We start from the raw sequence: 22,730 nt of genomic DNA, 5'->3' as shown, positions 1-22,730 counted from the left end.
AGAATTCTCCTGGATCTGAAATATCTTCCTGGTATCCTGGATACTCCAGGTCAGATTCATTCGGGACTCTATGCATCACCCTCTCAGCATCAGATCACCTCTCAGGTCATTAAATGCAAATTGCAAGTAGGAGGCAATGAAGACCTGTCCTGAAGCGATGGTGCCTTGAACTGGGATCCAATTTTCCAATATCCCTGCACCTGTAAACCCCTGGCAGTCTGCAAAAGCATTCTTTCTACATCATCCATAGACAGTTCTTGACCTGTGGAGGAGCACACCTCTCTTTTAGGAGTAGAGATTGTTCTGGTGCCTACAGGCTTAAATAATTATTCAATAGAAACCATAAAAATTTCAGAGAAAATTTAATTTTAAAGCAGATACTGTCAAAATGAAACACATTAAAGACTTTACAAGACCTTAGAAGGCCGCGTGGAAGAAAAAATATCACATCAATCTTCCAAATGACTTGTTACCTCATATGACTTTCCTGTAAGGCCCCCCAGTCGATGCAAGGAATTGGTGTCTAGGCCAAAGTTCTACTGGTAGGACCCCAGTGTATCCATAAGCAGAGGGACACTACCACATATAGCACCTCCTGGTGTCATGGCTCCTAGACATGCTGCCATGGCTGCTCTCCCCAAGCTCCCAGACAGTGCCTACCTTTTGTCCTTCACAGTGGAGGTGAGGTTGGGTAGCACACCAATCGCGTACTAATATTTTCTGCAGCTGAGGGAAGTCAAAGCACTGTGACTTAAACCATGAGATTAAGAAAACTCGAGGATGGTCAACCCCACACTGTCTGAGACCTGCCTCATAGTTGGTTCTGATCTGATTCAATACAGTAGAGGAGTCCTAACCTCTGCACCTTTGTTGCCTTTATGTTGTTATCAACTTTTTTGCATACAAAGTAGAAATTTTTCCCTACTTGCTCTACACATTTTGGCAGGATTACACAACATTCTTTGAATTGCTCAGATGTCACAATGATGAAGTCATACTGGTATAGACCCACAGCATCCAGATCATCCTGGGGCTGAAAAGAAGGTGTTCCAATGCCTGGCAGATCCCAAAGCTGGACAGTGAGAACGCTAGGGTGGGCATAGACCTTAGCCTCTCCAGTTGTCTCTGTGACACCAGTTGTTGCTGCTTCTGGGTCTTTATCTCAAATCCCCCGAAAAGCGTTGATGAATGAGGACTTCCCTGACCCAGACTCTCCTGTGACTGCAGTCTCTAGAGTGGTGGACATCAGCTGTCCAAGCATGTTCTGAATCTGTGCCACCACTTCTGCGACCACTTGTGACTTCACCGTGCTGCTTATCTCCTGAATCTTTGCTTCGCTGATTTTTTGCAGCTTTGTCATGGGAACAGGTTGATTCTGGAAACTGTAGGTTTAACACATTGAGGTTGAATCCATTTCAGCTAATGAAAAGCACACTAAGACTCAGACTAAGAAAGAACAGTAGCTCAGAGGGTAGCGCTCGTGTCTCATAGTGTGACATGGGTTTTAATCTGGCTCAATATGTGCAGTTTGCAGGTTCCCCTCAGTTTTCAGGGGGTTTCCTCTCACAGTGAAAAGACATGTTTCAGATGACCTGGGGAATTTAAAAGTGCCCATTTTCTGTGTGTGTTACATTGTGAATGGGGGAATGATTGTAAGTACTTTAGTGTACTGTGTCTGGCATTGTTCCACACAGTCAAACTAAGTCCTGAGGGTTCTGACATGATTCTTTATGAATTCAGCATTGTACAGCTTAATCTGATATTTTCAATTGATGATATAATCATACGGGGAAGATCAAAAGAACAACATGATTACAGTTTGAGTGTCATGCCATGCCCTCATCAGCAAATTACCGCACCTGCTGCTAGTCAGCATGACCAGGTATAAAAGGAGTGCCGTCACTACACAGGGTTGCAGAATCTTACAACGCCCGCCTTCTGACCCTTGCTTGCTCGCTCACCTGGTTACCGAGATCTGTTTCACCCTGGAAAATGACGTCTGCGCCTCAGAAGACCCACGCCTGTCCTTGACCTATGTTCTCTGTTTCATTCAATGAGTGCCCCAAAATAAACATACCTGCACTGGGGTCCAAACCCCTACCTCCTGTTTCCCATCCCTGTTCATGACATGGAGAAAGGCATTAGCAACATTAATAATGGCAAACCTGAAATAATGAATAAAGGAAAATGTCAACAGAACAACTTAATTGCTGGATACATCATTAGCAGTAAAGGTATTTGCCATGTTCCATTCCAGAAATGAGTAGACAGACCCAAGTGCAGCGCAATCTGACTTTTATTTTGGGAAATCCAAGAAGCGTGGTCACAAGTTTGTCTTTTCAAGGGAAATCCAAAAGGCATAGTCAAGTAACAGGCAATAGGTCAAAGAACACAGGGAGTTAAATCAGGTCAGGAGGAGACTAAAGAGCAAGGTAGAGAACAGGGAAACCAAGAAGGTTGAGTCACTAGGTTTGTTAGGCACAAGGCAAACAAGATTCCACATCAGCATTAGTTCTGCTGCAGCCTATTATGCGTCTGTCTTTGCCGAGCCCCAGGTGTGCCTCGTTGCTCTGGTGGCATGGGCATGGCAGTATTAGACCCAAAAAAGATTTCAGTTGTAGAAAACATGTTCAATGGAGGAAAAAAAGATGTTCAAAGGGTCTCTGGAATGGTGAGCTACATGGCAAAGTTCATAACTGACCAATCCAAGTAAATAGCTCCACTCTGAAGACTGAAAAGAAAGCATAATGGAAACGAAACCATAAACGTGAGACAGCATGAAATCAACTGAAAAAACAGCCGACAGAAGAACCAATGCTTAATTTTCATGTTAAGGTGTCACACCCCAGAACACTTTCCAGCAGCTCAAGCAGGCACACCTGCACCAAATCAAATGGAGGCATTAATCCAGATCCACCACCCACGCCATCTGCAGAATGTCACTGTGGCTCCTGCAAATTTTGAAATTGCCCCACGGATCAAGACCACCAACTCAGCTTCAACATGGACCTCAACAATGGCTTTTCTTTATCACCTTGCCGCAGGAACCACTGCCCCGATTCTCTTCAATAAAACCTGCCCTTGGGATCAATCTCTCATGCTCCCGTGTCCTCAGATTACTAAGCAAGATTTCATCAGATGTGTCACAGAGTGGATTTTTTAAGAAATTTTTTTTAAATGGTGGAAAATGACTTACACCTGTGAAAAATCATCATTTTATGTTAGGGTAGGAAAATAGTGTAGAGACCAACCAGTCACTTTTAACTGTATTGTTCCAAAAGCCACTGAATGACTGCTCATGGAGAATAGAGAAAATGATGATTAAGCTATAATGGACACAGTGGTGCAGCGGGCTTGACCAGGTCCTGCTCTCTGATGGGTCTGGGGTTTCAGTCCTGCTTGAGGTGCCTTGTAACAGACTAGCATCCTGTCCAGGGTGTGTCTCCTCCCCCTCCAGCCTTGCACCCTGAGTTGCTGGGTTAGGTCTGGTTTGCCGTGACCCCACTCAGGATGAGAGGTTTCAGCCAGTGTGTGTGTGTGTTATGCACTGAAAGTGACATATTCACCAGGCAAAATAATATACACAGCAGGCACACTTTTCCAAGCAGTTCCTCCAAAAGTGCCAGTGAGTGAAAAAAGAAATGTGAAAGCCTATATCGTTTTGTATCTTTCAATGTTTGAGTTGGTGCTGTTTGATGTTGTGTGGAAAGGTGTTTGTCTTTGGTTGCCAACTTGTGATTGCTGATAAGTGGTTGGTGGTGATCATGGGGTTGCGGTGGCGCAGTGGGTTGGACCACAGTCCTGCTCTCTGGTGGGTCTGGGGTTCGGGTCCCGCTTGGGGTGCCTTGCGACGGACTGGCGTCCTGTCCTGGGTGTGTCCTCTTCCCCTCCGGCCTTATGCCCTATGTTGCCGGGTAGGCTCCGGCTCCCCACGACCCCGTATGGGACAAGTGGTTCTGAAAATGTGTGTGTGTGGTTGGCGGTGAGTTAAAATTGTACAATTTGGAATGCAACCTATAGAGCTGCCACTAGATGGCCATACGTTAATAACGTTCTTTGTTTTAGCAAAAACGTGATATAGCAGAGAAGAAGAGTTTGCCTCGTAGAGTGTACGAGTTGAGCGATAGATGTTTTTTGTTGGTGTTTTAATGAAATGTAATGTTGTTATTGGAAAACCCAGAAGTCGGTCTCGTCATTTGTGACCTCAAGAAGCTGAAAAAGGGTTAGTGACAACATAGGTATAATAACAAAATCATTTTGAATTTCGGGTTCGAAGATGGATATTGAATCAAAGATGGAGCTGAGACAGGAAGAATCTAACATTACTCAGAGAAAACAGGGAAATGATGGGCAAATGACAAACAGGATTGTTCACCAAACAAAATGGAATACTGGAACTAAAGGGTTGAAAGCTGGAGGAGGAGGGGACACACCCAGGATGGGACGCCAGTCCATCGCAAGGTACCCCCAGCAGGACTTGAATCCCAGACCCACCAGAGAGCAGGACCTGGCCAAACCTGCTGTGCCACCATGCCCTCCTCTCAATCAATAAATCATATATTTTGGTGGCACAGCGAGTAGTGCTGCTGTCTCACAGTGCCTGGGTGGTATGAGAAAATGTGGGTTCTATCCCCGCTCAGTCTGTGTGGAGTTTGCATGTTCTCCCCGTGTCTGCGTGGGTTTCCTCCCACAGTCCAAAGACATGTTGTTCAGGTTCCCCCATAGTGTGTGAGTGTCATGGAGTGAGTGTGTTTCACTGACGAATGGATGAGTAACCCCTTGTAAGTAGTGTATCTACAATGTAGTCACCTTGGTGAATAAGGTGTGTGGGCTAGTAACACTACATAGTATCCGTTGTAAGTCGCTTTGGACATAAGTGAATAAACGTAAATGTATATCAAATTGTGCCCAAGTGTAAGAATTAGCAGAGTGCGGAACAGCCCTTTCTGAACTGATACAGCAGAAAACAAATGGTGATTGATCATCTGGTCAGTAGTCACTTGGTGACAGTAAAAAGTCAAATTTTAATATTTTAAGAACGTGTTTCTCATTCAGCACTGCATTAAAGATCGAGAGATATCAGCCATGTGGGTCAGAGTCTACAGCATACTTTGTTCATCTCTTTGAATCTGTTTCCATGAAACTCTGAGACATTTCTGCAGTTCAAATACTCAGTACAACGTGTAGCTGAAAACAATACTCATAATGTAAAAAAATAAAAACAGATTGATGACAACAGTGGCATGAATAGAAAAGCAGCACCAAAATGTCAGGATTAAAAAGAAAAAGTGCTCTAAAATAAGATGAGCCAGAGACAGTAGACTGTAAAACATTAAGGTAACTTGCACTGTGCTGTTTGTTGGACATAATAGTCCATAGAAAATCATTTTACCAATTTACCTAGGTAATTTAGTGGTGACCGATACAATGTGCTAGCTTGTTATTTTTGTAGAAAAGATCCAAAATCATGCAGCAAATAAGGACAGTGCCTCAAAACTCCTGAGCTGCTTTCAAGGTTCTGAATTCAGATCCAACTCTAGATACTGGGTGTGCGGAGTTTAATTGCTGTCACAGTGTATGCGGAACAGTGACACAAGGAGTAGTGGGGCAAGAGGATGCGAGTTCGATTTCTGCTCAGTCTGTGTGGCGTTTACATGTTCTCTCCATGTCTGTGTTGCATTTGCATGTTATTTGCATGTTCTCTCCATGTCTGTGTGGGTTTCCTCCCACAGTCCAAAGGCATTCTGTTCCGGTGGACTCGTGACCAAGTCACCCATAGTGTGTGAGTGACAGAGAGAGTGTGTTCCACTGATGTATGGATGAGTGACCCATTGTAAGTAGTGTATCTAGCAGTGTAAGTCATCTCACCTTGAGTGAAAACGGTGTGGGTTCAGGCCAGGCCGCACAGTGATTTGCATACATTCAGGATCTTGTTCCCTTACACAAACAGAATTCAGTTCAGAAAGTGTATATTTAAAAACATTTAAATTTGTTAATTGTTTCAGGCATTTAACCATATGCAAAATATTTCCACCTCTCCAATGTTAGATATTGTTTAAAAAGTACAAATTGTATCATTGTATACTGCTTCACATTGTCTATACCTTCATTTAAAATCACTTATATATGGGATGATTGTACTTTTACTTATTACATTATTCTATAGTCTTGAGAGAAGATATCACACACACACACTTTCAGAACCGCTTGTCCCATACGGGGTCACGGGGAACCGGAGCCTAACCCGGCAACTCAGGGCATAAGGCTGGAGAGAGGGGGACACACCCAGGACGGGACGCCAGTCTGTTGCAAGGCACCCCAAGCGGGACTCGAACCCCAGACCCACTGGAGAGCAGGACCCGGTCCAACCCACTGCGCCACCGCACCCCCTTGAGAAAATATCATGTACTTCTTTTTTCTTACTGGTCATAGGCCTTAGTCTTGAGTATATTGAACTTTTGGCGAGATTTTTAATTTGCATCGCTGACTATTTTGTGTCTGAATTTTCTCAAATGGAAAATTTTTTTAGTACCTCTGATCCATCATATATCATGTAAATTACAAAACAGGCTCAATCTCAAGCTCAGCTATTGTGAAATGCTGTAAGGAAGGAGAGAGAAAGCAAACATTGTAGCACCAGTTATAAATTTAATCAGTATATTTGTAACTATATTTGAAACATTATATCTTGTCTTCAATGTCACATTTTCATCCACTCATTTATCAGGTGCTTGTCCCCAAATCAACGTACATTTCAGAAAACAGTACAAAAAGTGCATTACATCAATGGAAGGACTGAGTTTATCCGCTTGTCTAGTATCCATTGATAATATTCGGCACAGTTTTATAATATGGTGTCACAGTGGCACAGCTTGTAACACAGTGTTTGGGCATATGTTTGAATCTGCTTAGTCTGCTTGGAGTTTGCTTGTCCTCGTGTCTGTGTAGGTTTCCTGCCACAAGCAGAAGACATGCTGTTCAGGTGAATTGGTGATGAAAAAATTGCCTGTGGTGTGGGAAAGCCGAGTGGGTGTGTGCATGAGTGAGACAGTGAAAGGGACCAGAGAGTGAAAGTGAGTTTTATATTTTAAGCACTGTTTAAATATCACTTGAGGAAACACATACAGGGCTTTTCTGTATACCATGCTAACAGCCACCTTAACTCAACAGCATTTAAACAACTATCAGACATCTACAAGCCTTAATATATTTGAAATGAAAAATCTTTCACTTCTCTTTATTTAAAAGCAGACTCTAAATAATGAAAAGTAGGAACCTCAATAATAGTTTGTGGTGAAACAAACTCCCTCTCTGCTTCAGAACTGTTGAATCCTCCCCAGCACTGAAGAAATGTCCCAAAAGTGCTCTTAATGTTAGGTTAATTTCTCTCTCAGTCTCCTGACACATGGGTAAATTAGGCCAATATGCTCCTTTATTTCTTACTGATGACTGATGACCCATGACTCACTGATGCCGTGGGTGGAAAATCCATCAGATCAGCGGCAAAAGACAGAAATATTGACCGGTCATCCTTGCAAAGGTACATTAAAAAGAAGGAAGTAAAAACTGTAGGGTACAGCGGAACAGCGGAAGCAAAGAGGGTCTTCACAGAGGAGACAGAGAGGGAGCTTGTAAGCCATATCAAGAAGCTTGCTGACCAGTTCCATGGCCTTCACACATTTCATTGAGAGCACTAGATACTGCAAAAACATAAGATATTGTCATGCTCACAATTGCAACCCATACTTCACATCGCTTGCAGCCTCTGGGCAAGTGTGTTTATGGTCCATTTAAGACCTATTACAACAGAGCTCTTGATGGTTGGATGAGATAAAACCCAGGCAAAACAGCCAGTGTATACCAAATCCCTGGATGTGTGAGTGAGGCTTTCATGTCAGCAATGACACCATGGACTATCTCTTCTGGATTCAAGTCCACAGAGATTTTCGCTTATAACAGAGATATTTTCTGTGATGGCGCAGTGGGTTGGACTGGGTCCTGCACTCCCGTGGGTCTGGGGTTCGAGTCCCGTTTGGGGTGTCTTGCGACGGACTGGCGTCCCGTCCTGGGTGTGTCCCCTCCCCCTCCGGCCTTACGCCCTGAGTTGCCGGGTTAGGCTCCGGTTCCCAGCGACCCCATATGGGAGAAGCGGTTCTGAAAATGTGTGTGTGTGTGTGTGTGTCCCTTGGGGTCACTGCCCTTCCTGGTCAGCGGCGGCGCCACTCAGTGCTGCTAGGTAACACTCACGTATCACCTCACAGTCTCATAGGACACGGAGGTATAAAAGGAGCCAGCGGAGCAGAACCAATTGAGGATTCTTAATCAGCGGTTCCATTGTGTCCTCTTGGCGATTAGTAGTCTCTTGTTCCCTCAGTCTGTTTCCTAGCTGTTCATGTTCCACTCCCGAGTGCCCGTCCTGTCACTTCCTGCTTCTTGTGCTCCAGTCCTGGTCCAGTGTACCAGTCCGGTATTTCGTCACGTCTCGGGATTGCGGTCATACTCACAGAGTAGCGTTTCACTGTTCGCCGTAGTTCAAACACCGTGTGTTTCCTGTTTCACTTCCACCGAGTGTCTTACAATACGCACAGTGCACTTTTAACATCACCCTGCACGTGAGGTCATTCTACGTTTCCTCCGTGTTCGGACGTAATAGCAACCCGCGTCCGTGTCGGATTCCCATCCGGACGCTACAATAAGTAGATGTTTTCATTTACTTCTTTCTCATTTGTCCTTGCCAAGAGGAAAAGATAAGTAAAAACTGGCTCATCTTACTTACTATTTTAGTGCATATTTATTGGCATAAACCAAAGGTTTCAGTTACAGGAATGCAACCTTTTCTTTATCCCCATCAACACAGGATCAGGATACAGGATATCATAAGGATAGGATATCATAAATTCAGTTTCGTTTATCAGGAAACGCACCCCTTCTCTTCTGCGTCACTTCTCGGATGGGTATAAAAAAGTGAAATAAAACGACTCACACACTTGTGCACCACAAAGAACTGAAGATGAAACTTCTCCTCCAGGTCATCCTCACTTGTGCAGCCTTCTCTAAAGGTACAGTACTAAAGTAGAGTTTGCTGAACACATCCTCCTTGTTCTTAAACATTCAGATGGTGGCTGGATTTTTAACTGCTTGTTCTTTCACACTGTGTAAACTTCAGATATTTCTCTTTAGGCTTATTCACATGAAACATAAACCTCCGCTTGCTGATATTACTCCGATCATTGTGGTTATTTTTGTAACACTGAAGTATCATATCTTTATCCAAATGCCGTTAAGTCATTAGATACATCTAATTGCAATTGTTGTGCCTCTGCTGTAGAACAGAAACCTCAACACCAGGGTAGCCACAATGCAGAGTGTGTATAACGGCACCAAAATGTGCATAAACAGGATTACTGCTACAATCCAGTAATTATAATTTTAAAGCAGTCTCCACTGCTGCACACTGTAACTTTTATTTTTCTCTTATGTTGAATATATGGTTCATTGTGTTCTTGTGCTATAATTTTGACTAATGATACGAAAATATATTTTTAGGTTATCCACTTAATTGCTACGAATGTATACCTGGCTCAAATGGAAAATGCACAGAGACCACCAAAACTTGTCCGTCTGATCAAACCAAATGTGGAAGTATGACTACGACTGTGTATATAGGTGAGAATGAATTTTGGTACTGTCTGTGAGGTTACTGTAACATATGAAAAATGAAAGCTACTAAAATTGTTTTGATCTCCCAGTAATACTGGCAGTTGTGCATAAATTGGTGTTAAATTATATCTTTGAAATGCTTACAAGTATACTACCTAGATTACAAAACAAACAGTTAAGAAATCGTATAAAGCCATCAGATTTTAAGGTAAATTCTTATGCTTTTATTCTGGTAACTGTAAATAATATTACGTGATATGAAACTAATTATGCTATTACTTGATTCATTTTTTACATCTTTTCTTCAGGTAAAAATATTAGTGCAAGTACATCTTATTTTGCCTTGTTCAATGTAGTTGAAGTGCAGCTGCAATAACCTGTACATTTGGTTTCCAGGAAATTCTGTGTTGACTGAAGCATCAGCAAAGTCCTGTGCAAAACCTCAAGAATGTACCTCTGGTTCCATCAATTTTGGAGTCACCAGGACAGCAGTGAACACTGAGTGCTGTAACACTGGCCTTTGCAACTCTCAAAACACTCCTGGTATTATGCAAATATCGACGTTACCTGCATATATTTAATCTCACCTGTCACATATGTAGTTTAATCGTGTCTACATAGAAATAAAATAGTGCAAGAGTACAATAGTGTTCCCTCAATTTCACACCAGCATTCAAAGCAAAACTTGCAGTCGAACTGTAAAAGGTGGCATAGATCACAGAGATGTATAGCAATCAACCCACCATGGTATTTATGTGGTAGCTGCCTTCTCTGTCGTCCTTTTGATATTCGTAAATTACTTGTTACTACTGTTTTATATTACAGCATGGTCAAAAAATGCCCCAAATGGAAAGCGGTGCTTCACCTGTAATGGCAATGACTGCACATCAATTCTTAACTGTGTTGGAGATGAAAATAGTTGCCTCAAGACCACTGGTAGGAATCGTCTGCCTGACAACTTCAGTTTGATGCATACCAATGGGGAGAAATATGCAGTGATATAGTAGCTAGAACTAAAACCAAATTTGATAATGAATTCTGATAAAAACAAATGATTCACATGAATGAAAATTACTGGTTCTATTTTCCACACTTCTTCCACCTCTCAGTACACTGAACAGCAATTACCCCTGAAAACCTCACTAAAACTGTAAGACTTTTATAATAGGAAGTTATTTCTTTAATAGTAAAAAAAGGCATTGAAGCATATTTCAACTATTTCATAGGAAAAAAAAAAAAATCACTGTTTTTCAAGTCCCTCTATTCATTTTCTTTTTCAGTTTCTGCACAGGGTGGGGTGGTGACCATGAAAGGCTGTGTGTCCTCAAATATTTGTGCTGCTGCCAGTGACTTGTCAGCACAACTTGGCCTAGGCGTTGGTGTCAGCATGAACTGCTGTGAAGGAAACCTGTGCAATGATGCTCGGCGCACCATGCAGAGCATCCTCCTCCTGCTAGTGCCTCTGGTCTCTACTGTCCTCATCCAGTGACAGTGTTTCCACTGAAATCTGGTCACTGGTATTTTTCCATACACATAACGCATACAAATCTCCTATGTTCAACACTGTTACAAAGTACAGGTCATGTCATTGCAAAACAGCTTTGAATTTCTATATATTCTTATATTTTATTTGGTCTATATGGGAAAATTCTACTTTTTTTGTAGCTGTCACAATACGGTATACTTCCTTTTTTTTTACTGCTCGTATATTTTATCTTAAATGCAGATTTTCAGGTTGTTTCAAGTTTTGACAAAATATTTGTTGTTGGCTGCTTACTATTTTGAGAGTTAAGTGGAATAAAATTTCCCTCCTGAAAAGTCATTTTGGTATTGTTGTTTGTCTAATATCCTAGTGGGAAGTACAGTGGCCCCCCATAATCTGCCGGGGATATGTTCCAAGTCTCCCAACGGATGCCTGAAAGCATGGATATAAGTACACCCACCATCCATCCATCGTCGACAACCGCTTGTCCCTAGTGGGGTCACAGCGAACAGGCATCGCAAGCGAGGCTCAAACCCCAGACTCACAAAGAGGGCATTTACATTTACATTGCTTTATTTAGCAGATGCTTTTCTCCAAAGCGACTTCAGTCCACACACCAAGGTGACTTACACTGCTAGATACACACCGGCAGAACTTGCCGCATCACCATGCCTCCCATTTATACTTTTTTTAAAAATTTCTTTTAATAAATAAGAAAAAGGTTACTTGAACACAAGCACTGTGATATTGTGACGGTCAATGTGATAATCGAGATGTTACTAAGTAACTAACGGGAGGGTAGCGTATACAGCGTGGATACGCTGTGCAAATGGATGATTCACGTCCCGGGCAAAACAGCGCAAGATTTCATCATGCTACTCGGAATGACATGCAATTTAAAACTTATGAATTTATTTCAGGAATTTTCCATTTAACATTTCTGGACTGCAGGTAACTGAAACTGCGGATAAGGGGGGACCACTGTAAATTGAATATACCACTACTCAAAAAAATTAAAGGAACACTTTGAAAACACATCAGATCTCAATGGGGAAAAAAAATCATGCTGGATGTCTATACTGATATGGACTGGGTAATGTGTTAGGAACGAAAGGATGCCACATCGTTTGATGGAAATGAAAATTATCAACCTACAGAGGGCTGAATTCAAGGACACCCCGAAAATCAAAGTGAAAAAATGATGCGGCAGGCTAGTCCATTTTGCTGAAATTTCATTGCAGCAACTCAAAATGGTACTCAGTAGTTTGTATGGCCCCCACGTGCTTGTATGCATGCCTGACAACGTCGGGGCATGCTCCTAATGAGACGACGGATGGTGTCCTGGGGTATTCCCTCCCAGATCTGGAACAGGGCATCACTGAGCTCCTGGACAGTCTGAGGTGCAACCTGGCGGCGTCGGATGGACCGAAACATAATGTCCCAGAGATGTTCTATTGGATTTAGGTGAGGCGAGCGTGGGGGCCATTCAATGGTATCAATTCCTTCATCCTCCAGGAACTGCCTGCATACTCTCGCCACATGAGACGGGGCATTGTCGTGCACCAGGAGGAACCCAGGACCCACTGCACCAGCATAGGGTCTGACAATGGGTCCAAGGATTTCATTCCGATACCTAATGGCAGTCAGGGTGCCATTGTCTAGCCTGCAGAGGTCTGTGTGTCCCTCCATGGATATGCCTCCCCAGACCATCACTGACCCACCACCAAACCGGTCATGCTGAACGATGTTACAGGCAGCATAACATTCTCCACGGCTTCTCTAGACCCTTTCATGTCTGTCATAGGCGGGAGCGGCCAGGAACTGCTGGACACTCTGATGGGTGACACAGCCGCGCGAACGGTACAGAGCATTATAGAAAAATTGGATGAACACTGTATTCTCAGTATAAACGAGACTGTTGAACGTTATCGATTCTTTACGAGAAACCAGCGAGTTGGACAATCAATTGAGAATTACATCACGGAGTTGAAAACTCTCGCTAAAACCTGCAATTTCGGAGAAATTAAAAACTTGCTCATAAGGGACAGGATTGTTGTGGGATTAACGCCGCAGCACTGAGAGAGAGATTGCTTCGCGAGAAAAACCTGACATTAGAGACGTGCGTACAAATGTGCAGAGCAGCAGAACTGTCCAGAGAGAACAGTATAACCACTGCGGGGGCGGCGGTGGAAGAAGTGCACACAGTGAGGGGAGCAGCGCATCCTGGTCAGGAGGAAACCAGCGATACAATTTCATGCAAATTCTGCGGGAAAGTGCACGAAAGGAATAAAACTAAATGCCCAGCTTTTGGGAAGAAATGTAAAAAGTGTGGAAAGGGCAACCACTTTGCAGCCAAATGTAAATCTCAGTTAGACCAGAGGAAGAAGAAAGCTGTACACAGTGTTTCAGAGACTCACCTCAGTGATGGATATGAGGACATTCTCGCCGTCAGTGCAGTGGACACACAGACCGTAAACAAACGAGAGACAGACGGAAGAAAGAAAACATGGCTGTTTGCAGGCATGCTTGTAGGAAAAGAACTTGTGAAATTTCAGATTGACTGCGGTGCTAGCTGTAACGTAATTCCTATCAATCTGCTGAGTCCAGACACAGAACTAGAAGATACAGGGACTGTGCTAGTAATGTACAACCAAAGCAAAGTGAGACCAATTGCAAAATGCAAGCTGAAACTGAGAAATCCAAGAAACCAGAAATTGTATAGACTGGAATTCCAGGTGGTGGATAAGAACTGTATTGTTCCGCTGTTGGGCAAGAGGGCGAGTGAAGCCATGAAACTAATTGAAGTACATTATGAGAACATCTTAGCAATAGACAGCATAGTCACCACTGAGGAACCCATTGGCAGCCCACTGTCAGTGCAACAAATAAAGACAGCGTATGCTGATGTATTCACAGGTAATGGCTGCCTGGAAGGAGATTACAAAATTGAGATTGACAGCACAGTGAAACCTGTACAACTTCCAAAAAGAAGAGTACCAGTAGCCATGATGAAACCGCTGAAGGAAGAACTGCAAGATCTTCAACAGAGAGGGATCATTGCGCCAGTGGACAGGAGTACAGATTGGATCAGCAATATGGTAGTGGTACAGAAACCCAACTGTAAACTGAGAGTATGCATTGATCCAAGACCTTTGAACAAAGCTTTAAAACGCAGCCATTTTCCTCTACCAACCACTGAGGACATACTCCCTGACCTATTCAAAGCCAGAGTGTTCACTGTATGTGATGTCAAAAGTGGGTTTTGGCATGTCAAGCTGGAGGAGGAGTCCAGCTATCTCACCACTTTCGCTACTCCTTTTGGAAGGTACAGATGGCTCAGGATGTCGATAGGCATAAGCCCAGCTCCTGAGATCTTTCAAAGAAAGCTGACACTTGCATTGGAGGGTTTGCCAGGCATATACATTATAGCTGATGATGTGCTTATTACGAGACAGGGAGAGACCCCGGAAACAGCAGAGCGAGACCACGATGAGAATTGAAAGCATGTCTGACGCAATGCAGGGCGAAAGGCATTAAACTTAACATTGACAAATTCAAACTGTGACAAAAGGAAGTCTCCTACATTGGACACCTCTTGACATCGGATGGCCTGAAGATAGATCCAGACAAGGTTCGAGCCATAACACACATGCCTAAACCAACAGGTGTGAAAGGCATCCAGAGACTGTTGGGGATGGTGAATTACCTTCCGAGGTTTTGTGCACACCTCTCAGACCATTGCGAGGTTCTGAGACAATTGACCCACAAAGACAGAGAATGGTGTTGGACAGCACGGCACGAAGAGGCACTAAGCAAAATAAAAGAAATCATCGCAAACGCATCAGTGCTGAAATACTACAACCCAGATGAGGAACTTACAATCCAGTGTGATGCCTCTGACACAGGTCTTGGTGCGGCTCTCCTGCAGGGAGGTATGCCAGTAGCATTTGCAAGCAGAGCATTAACACAAACAGAACGGGGTTACGCCCAAATAGAGAAAGAATTCTTGGCTCTAGTTTTCAGTATGGAAAAGTTTCATCAATACACGTATGGACGGAGAGTAACTGTACAAAGTGATCACAAACTGTTAGAGAACATAATGCGAAAGCCACTGCTCAGCGCTCCAAAAAGACTTCAAAGAATGATGTTAAGAATTCAGAAGTATGATGTGGACATCGTCTATGTTCCAGGCCGAGATATGGTGTTAGCAGACCCTCTGAGCAGAGCCTACTTGACTGAGAGTCCGCCCGCTGGATCTGTAGAAACTGAGATAGAGACGGTCAACATGGTACAGCATCTCCCATTCTCAGAGGACGGACTTGGCAGGATCCGTTTCGCCACGAAAGAGGACAGAACATTACAGACACTGATCAAAACCATTCAACATGGATGGCCAAAGGAAAAGGCAGACACGCCAAATGAGATCAGACATTATTTCCTGTTTCAGGAGGAATTGAGTTACCAGGATGGAATTGTCTTCAGGGGCGAAGGGGTTGTCATTCCGGATGTACTAAGGAAAGAAATAACCCAGCGCATCCATTCATTTCATTTAGGTGTGGAAGGATCCCTCAGGAGGGCCAGAGAGTGTGTCTATTGGCAGAGAATGAATGACCAAATCAAGACGTATATACAAAAATGTGACACCTGCCGGTCGGTGGACTGTAACCAACAGAAGGAAACGTTGAAGCCGCACGAAATGCCAAACAGGCCATGGGCCAAGGTAGGCATCGATTTGTTTACCTTTGATAATAAGGATTACCTTATTACAGTAGATTACTACTCAAATTTCTGGGAACTAGATTTTTTGCCTGACACCAAAGCGGCTACTGTGATCAGGAAGCTGAAGGCTCATTTGCGCGACAGGGCATCCCAGACATTGCCATTTCAGATAACGGCCCACAGTTCACATCCCAGGAATTTCAGAAATTCAGTCTTCGCTGGGAATATCAACATAAGACTTCATCACCGGGCTATCCGCAGAGCAACGGCAAGGCGGAATCAGCTGTGAAAACGGCCAAGAGACTGCTGTTTAAAGCACAGGAGACAAAACAGGATCCTTATTTAGCCATTCTGGACCACAGAAACACGCTGACGCAAGGACTATCAGCTAGCCCAGCCAAGAGACTGCTTAGCCGTCGGACTAGAACATTGTTACCTACAAAAGAGAGTCTTCTACAACCGAAAGTTCAATGTTCACTGGGAGAGTTGAAGGCCAACCAACGTCGACAACAGACCTACTTTAACAAATCAGCTAAGGACATGGACATATTACGACAAGGTGACGCAGTGAGAATACAACCATTTGAGCCTCATACCACCTGGCGGACGGACACCGTGGTGCAGCCACTCGACGCAAGGTCATATAGAGTTCAGTAGACTCTGGAAGTGTTATCAGGAGAAACCGCAGGCACCTCAGAAAGGCTCATGATGCAAACCCTACAGTGACTATGAGCACAGATGCTGTCAGTTCGGATGGTACTGAACATACGGATGTTCCAGTCAGCACACCAACGGTCACTACATCCATAGCCAAACAGATCCAGGGAGCCATGCGGATGGACGCATAGTCGACTGTTGTCACGAGAGCTGGTCGAGTTGTAAAGGCACCTCAGTACTTAGACTATGTACGGTGATATTTTGGATAATGTTAATTATTGTGGGGGGAAAAGAAACAAAATGTATGTTTGTGATATAGTTAAGAATACCCAGTAAAGTTTTCGAGTGTTGTTACTTAGGAAAAAGAAAAAAAAAAAAAAAAAAAAGAGAAAGGATGTAACAATAGGAACTATTCTTATATATGCTGTTGCAGCAGGTGCCACTTTTAGAGTGTGCACCAGGAGAAAGCTAGCCCACGCAATCTGAGTTTGTAAGTGCAGTGTTTGAAGTTTATTAAACAGTTACTTTAGACCTGGGATTGTCTGTCTTTATTAAGAAAAAGAGACAGAATAAAACACAACCCATTGGACTAGTTTAGCACTAACATCACTGATATATAATCACTTGTGGCATGATTCTTACCTTTTTAAGAGTCAGTGCATGTTCAAGATACTGATCTTCATTCACCTGCCTCCGATCTATCTGTAGTTGCAAAGTGAAGTCCCTCACAGCCCACACAAAACTGGGGAAGAACTGAACAAACTGGGCGTCTTCTGCATCATCATCCTCGGCAGATGAAGCACTGGGGGCTTTGACCTTAATCCGTTCTGTCAACTCTGTGACGTATCTGCAGAGGTTGAGGAACAATGGCCTGCTGGAGATTTTGGGTTTAACTTACAGCCACTAAAATGTCTTCACGCTTCCTGGTTGTGACTCAAAACACAGTATGTTGTTCCACACATAGCGCTAAACAGTATCACCCACTCTTGTTCTATTTCAGCGTTTTAACGCAAAGGATCAAAGTAAATTATTACATCACAATGAGCAAATCCCACATTCTTTAAAGCCCTTTTACACAAACTACAACCAGAAACTGTGACTAGTGACCTATAAAGGCAGTTTTTTTGAAGTAAGCTTGTCTGGGATGGATACAGCTGTCATCAGCCAACCCTTCTTTGAGTTGAGCACACATTTTATTGTACTATAACTCAACAAAAGGATACTGGAGGTTTTCCACAGCTTGGTTGTCTATAGTGCCTCGACTGTTGTACACAAGAGTGCTGCTCAGCAAGATGGCAAGAGAGAAAATCCAGGCATCATTCTTCTGGTCACCCTGAAGAAGTTAGCCCACATCACCAGGTTAAATAAATTTAAATTTTATTAATTACAGTTAGAGTCCAGTCTGTTCATCTTTTGGTGTTCCCTGGAAACATGCAGATGACAATGTAAAAGAATAAAAAACAAAGTTCTTAAATGACACCAAAAACACTGGTTGCAAATAATACAAAATATAGAAAAATATGCAAGTTAAATTTTGGTAATACTTTGAATTCAAACTGTTTCATTGCTTCTTGGAACAGTGTCTTGAAAGTGTTGAACTACTTGCAGGTGGATACTGCAGCACTGGTCAAGCAAAGACTCTAGTTTATAAAGAAACTGAGGTGTTGAAGGTCTATGTGAAAGGCAGATTTTCAACACCTTGTCCAAATGATCAACGATATTCACATTTGGCAACTTGCCGTGACATGGAAGGTATGCAACTTCATGCTGGTATTCATGAGAAATAAATTCTGAACCACCTGAAGTGCATGTATGGAGCCACTGTTGCTTTGGTATGAAAACGCAGTAAAGAAACAATGTTTGCACTTATACAAAGATAAACTCTTTGACATACACAGATTCCCATAGGATGGACACACAAACAAATACAGAAGACAAACTATATATAGGAAGTTTGCAACAGATGTTGTGGCATTAAGAAACTCTCTGGTTTCAATCCAAAAACTAACTTGTCCTGATCTCTGCAAGTGTAGAATACAACTCATTACACCATACTGCTTTGTTCTCCTGCTTGGACCTCCAATTCTCATGTGTTTGCTTCAGAATGGGTTTATAAATTTATCAGAAGTTCAAGAAATTTCCAAATGACAGCCCTGCCTAGATTTTGGAAGCGCGTGACATCTGCCTTCCGTTTTTCTACTGCGACATTTCCTCATTGAAATAGACAGTCATCGTTTTCATCATTGCTTCCCTGGCAAAATTCAAACAGTAATCAGCCACCCATTAATTTTGAAACTTGTACAGTTATTGCCACCATGTTACTGAGTACAGAGATTAGTGACACCATGTGATCTTTACAGTTACACTTTGGCTGATGCTACATTATGTTCTGAACCTCCACTGCCCCTTGTTTGCTAAAGCCACTTGTTTCCTGATACTGTAACATGGCTCCATTAGTATAAATAGGTGTCAGCTTTGAGGCTACGGAATGTATCATATTTAACCATTGAAACGAATGGTAATGTCCTAGACTGATGAGAAGTCAATTTACAAATGGAACGTATTATTCTCGCAAGATGACGAAAGACTACAAAAAGGTGTTGTTTGTCAGACCTCTTTCACAGCTGACACACTGATAAGTGTCCTTCATCTTAAATGTGACATGCATGTAGGTGGATTTGTAATCAATACTCCCCCCCTATTATTTTTGTAGCTTCTGTGCTTTTGTTTTTATTTCTTTTGTTCGGTATTTCACGACTGCCCATGTGTCAGAAAAGTGTTTCTTGGAGATTTCGAGCAGAAACTGGTTGTGTGTAGTCTGACATGTATAGATTACTAACTTATTTTTATTTTTGATTTAATGTTTACTAAAAAATATATTATGATCAGTTCCTCACCTTCTCCACATCTCCTAGTCCCTCAGTGTCCAACAGCACCAGAGTGTGGCCCTCTTTCACTGGGTGAGGCACACACCACATCCAGATGCCTTTGGTCTTGGACTGTACGGTGGCTCCCAGGGCAAATCCTGCTGGGAACAAAGAGACTCTTCAGAACAGAGGAATAATCACTGTAGAACAAGAAAAGGCATGGGTATACCCATGTTCATAGTTTTACGAGTGGAAATCAGTCCCACCTTTCCTCTTGCCAGCCAGCTTGTTCATAAGGTAAGACTTGCCAGTGCGGTACAGTCCTACCACTGCCACAACCACCACTGGCTGATTGATCCTCATGAGATACTCTGTTGCTTCTTGAACCACTCTGAGGGTCCCATCAATGTTTTCAATCAGACACACTGGGGACTCCATGACTGTCACTATTGGCGCCTGCTGTCTTGACCTGCAGTGACTGAACCATAAAATGGCATCTTTATTTTTAAGAATCAAGGGAACAATGCAATAGATGATGTGATGGACTATCATTTGGAAGACCTTTGGATAAATTCTTATTTCCTCAGTATAAAACATTTCCCACACCCCTTCCAAGTTTTGTCATTAACCACTAAATGTGGATTTTAGAATTGCATAGCAGGACACACTAATACAGTCTAGTCCAAGTCATCAAGTTTGTCCACCAGTCTTTATTCCGCAAGACAAAAACTACCACTTGACCTACATTCCACCCGCTCTTACTCTATAAATTACACTATCCACTTCCTATCACTGAACCCCAAATTAAGAAAAGTTCCTCTTTGTTCAATGACATGAGCCATAAGGTGGTTTGACTTAAATTGTACATTGCATATATTTTTAATTGCTTAAGATAGGCCTAGATTAAAATAAGCTGTCCTTTTCCTTTCACTTGGATTTAGGACTTTTTCTGAAGCTCAGTTTCCACCATTTTAACTGAGATGTGGAAGGAAGAATGTTTCTTATTTAACAGCAGCAGATGTTAAAGTTCTTCAAAATCCAGTAATAGCTGATATAAATCACTGCCAAGTAATTTAGTAAAAAAGCTGTCGTGTTGATGTAATGGGGAAAATGGAGAAAAATGTGTCTGCTTAAGAAATAAATGTAAACTAATATCATGTCTTAGTGAAACTGAAAGTACTTGGCGCATCCAAAACATGACACAATGGAGGGCTATTAAATTATTTACACGGTCCATAGATTTTTACATATATATATATGTATATACATATACTCGTATTTTTTTGAAGATCTATTGCCAATATTTCAGAGACGCTCCGTTTTGTGTGTGTGTGTGTGTGTGTGTGTGTGTGTGTGTTGATAGGTACTTTATGCTTCAGCAGTTCCGATAGTAGAAATAAAATTACATTAATAAAAGATGTTGCTTCTTACTAAGCTGAAATTCAATGCCAGCGGCAATTTTCCAAACATGTTGTGGAGACTGAGTCAGTAAATTATACGCATACAACATGTTCATGTTCATATTCGTTTAGTGCACACTGGAGAGATGTCCGAGTCCGGCCACAGTCAGCCTGGCATGTACGGCCCGGGACGGAGGAGGAGGCGACGCCAGAATCGAGAGCCGGGCCCCCCTGGACAGAACCTGTCTGGGCCGGGCAGGGAGCGGGAATATGTGCCTCGGGAGCGGAGGGTGCGTGTTAACACATAGCACTGCACTCACGGAGCAATAGTGAAAAACAGCCCAGTAGTATATTAGTAGTACTCCCAACACCGACTTCAGAGTCATCTTTAACGTCCACGTGCTCAGTGGCTTGGTGCCTAGCTGGATACATAGAGTGTGTATTGTTTACATGATATTCTCTTCATGCTTGCTTTGGCTATATATAGAATACAAATTGTTATCGTTATTATCATCATCACTGTTACACTGCATAAGATGGAATTCTTGTAATCGATCATTTAATCACTTGTAACACTTTGCAACCCCTCTTTCTGTCGAACTAATAAATTGTCTTGTGTTATTTACATTTACACTTCATTTAGTAGATGCTTTTCTCCAAAGCGATGTACATCTCAGAAATTATTATATTATTAAATTGTTATTATTAATGTGTACTCACTGAAATCACGGAAAAGTCGTGAAATAATACTGTCTTTCAGTAGAGTGCTGTGTGATTTGTCACTTGAAGTTTTACACGTATAGGTAAGGAAAATTTTTAGCACTGTCATTAAAGCTTTCTTTCAGGACTTGTGAGAGATGAAGGTTTTACACTGTGATAAAAAATCACAAGGATTTAGAGGGATGCTTGTAGGTGTCAACATTTAGACGACTGAGAAGCCACAGCACATGGGGGGATGGGGGCTGCTCATGTTTTGTCATGCATGGCATCAGCAGTGCTCATATTTTAGCTTGAAATCTTTGTTTTCATTAGGTGTTTATAGTAATTGTCAGTGGTGCCTCACAGTTAGATTACATACATTTACGTTTGTTTATTATTTAGCAGACACTTGTCATGGATTGTTCCGAAAGGAAGCGGCAGACCCAAGTGCAGAACGGGATTCGGGGCTTATTCAGGAAAATTCAAGAGAGACGGTCAAAGGACAGGCAATCAGTCTTCGAGGTGTGAACGTTGTTACGGGGAGAATCCAAAAGGCAAGGTCGATACACAGGCAAGCGGTCGATGATCATAAGGAGGTACAGGAAAGTAGAAGCAGGGGACGGATCAGGAAGGAGTAGAGCAAGAGGCTAGGAGGTCGCTAACAACAAGGCTGAACAAGGTTCTGCATCAGCTCCTGGTCTGACGCAGCCTTTTATGCCCCAGTCTGCGCCGCGCCCCCGGTGTTCCGCGTCGGCTCAAGGATGTGGGCGTGGCAACACTTTTCTCCAAAGCAACTACTCTGTGTAGTGTTATCAGCCCACACACCTTATTCACCAAGGTGACTTACACTGCTAGATACACTACTTACACTGGGTCACTCATCCATACATCAGTGGAACACACACACTCTCTCTGTCACTCACACACACTATGGGGGACCTGAACAGCATGTCTTTGGACTGTGGGAGGAAATCGGAGCACCCCGAGGAAACCCACACGGACACGGGGAGAACATGCAAACTCCACACAGACTGAGCAGAGACTGAACTCATGTCCTCTCGCACCATTGGGGCTCTGTGAGACAACAGCGCTACTCACTGTGCCATCGTGCCACCTGCTTTACGCTTGTTCATGCATCGGTTTGAATCCAGCTCATGGTGTATGGAGTTTGCATGTTCTCCATGTTCTTGGGGTTATTCGCACCCAAATACATGCAGACGCACGCACGCACACACACACACCGTC

At 42.9% G+C, this 22,730-nt stretch overlaps 2 protein-coding genes and 1 pseudogene across 2 annotated transcripts; 1 reads left to right on the top strand and 2 right to left on the bottom strand.

Annotated features, from left to right (window-relative positions):
• Positions 1-536: 536 nt before the first annotated feature.
• LOC114909730 (T-cell-specific guanine nucleotide triphosphate-binding protein 1-like) lies at positions 537-1,360 on the bottom strand (annotated as a pseudogene).
• A 7,444-nt stretch (positions 1,361-8,804) lies between these two features.
• Positions 8,805-11,149, top strand: LOC114909729 (urokinase plasminogen activator surface receptor-like). Its single transcript, XM_029249535.1, has 5 exons — positions 8,805-9,059; positions 9,547-9,666; positions 10,057-10,203; positions 10,486-10,596; positions 10,941-11,149. The coding sequence occupies exons 1-5, from the start codon at positions 9,011-9,013 to the stop codon at positions 11,147-11,149; spliced, it is 636 nt and encodes a 211-aa protein (XP_029105368.1). The 5' UTR covers positions 8,805-9,010.
• Positions 11,150-12,922: 1,773 nt separating this feature from the next.
• Positions 12,923-19,824, bottom strand: LOC108931256 (guanylate-binding protein 1-like). Its single transcript, XM_029249534.1, has 5 exons — positions 19,653-19,824; positions 19,417-19,544; positions 17,743-17,852; positions 17,162-17,366; positions 12,923-12,976 (listed from the first exon to the last, which is right to left on the bottom strand). Exons 1-5 carry the CDS (start codon positions 19,822-19,824, stop codon positions 12,923-12,925), a joined length of 669 nt encoding a protein of 222 aa, XP_029105367.1.
• Between the last annotated feature and the right edge of the window lie 2,906 nt (positions 19,825-22,730).

Source organism: Scleropages formosus, unplaced genomic scaffold (assembly GCF_900964775.1).
Source record: "Scleropages formosus unplaced genomic scaffold, fSclFor1.1, whole genome shotgun sequence".
In the NCBI taxonomy this organism is placed as follows: Eukaryota; Metazoa; Chordata; class Actinopteri; order Osteoglossiformes; family Osteoglossidae; genus Scleropages; species Scleropages formosus.
The sequence above is the reverse complement of the archived record's forward strand: the minus strand, read 5'-3'. Positions and strand labels throughout refer to the sequence as shown.

Excerpts from the sequence above, each read along its gene's own strand:
- LOC108931256 (XM_029249534.1), bottom strand. The coding sequence starts at position 19,824 with ATGGAGTCCCCAGTGTGTCTGATTGAAAACATTGATGGGACCCTCAGA. Across the intron at positions 19,545-19,652 it reads GCTGGCTGGCAAGAGGAAAG|GATTTGCCCTGGGAGCCACC; the intron begins GTGGGACTGATT and ends TGTTCCCAGCAG. Across the intron at positions 17,853-19,416 it reads GACTAGGAGATGTGGAGAAG|GGTGACCAGAAGAATGATGC; the intron begins GTGAGGAACTGA and ends TAACTTCTTCAG.
- LOC114909729 (XM_029249535.1), top strand. The coding sequence starts at position 9,011 with ATGAAACTTCTCCTCCAGGTCATCCTCACTTGTGCAGCCTTCTCTAAA. Across the intron at positions 9,667-10,056 it reads GACTACGACTGTGTATATAG|GAAATTCTGTGTTGACTGAA; the intron begins GTGAGAATGAAT and ends TTTGGTTTCCAG. Across the intron at positions 10,204-10,485 it reads CAACTCTCAAAACACTCCTG|CATGGTCAAAAAATGCCCCA; the intron begins GTATTATGCAAA and ends TTTATATTACAG.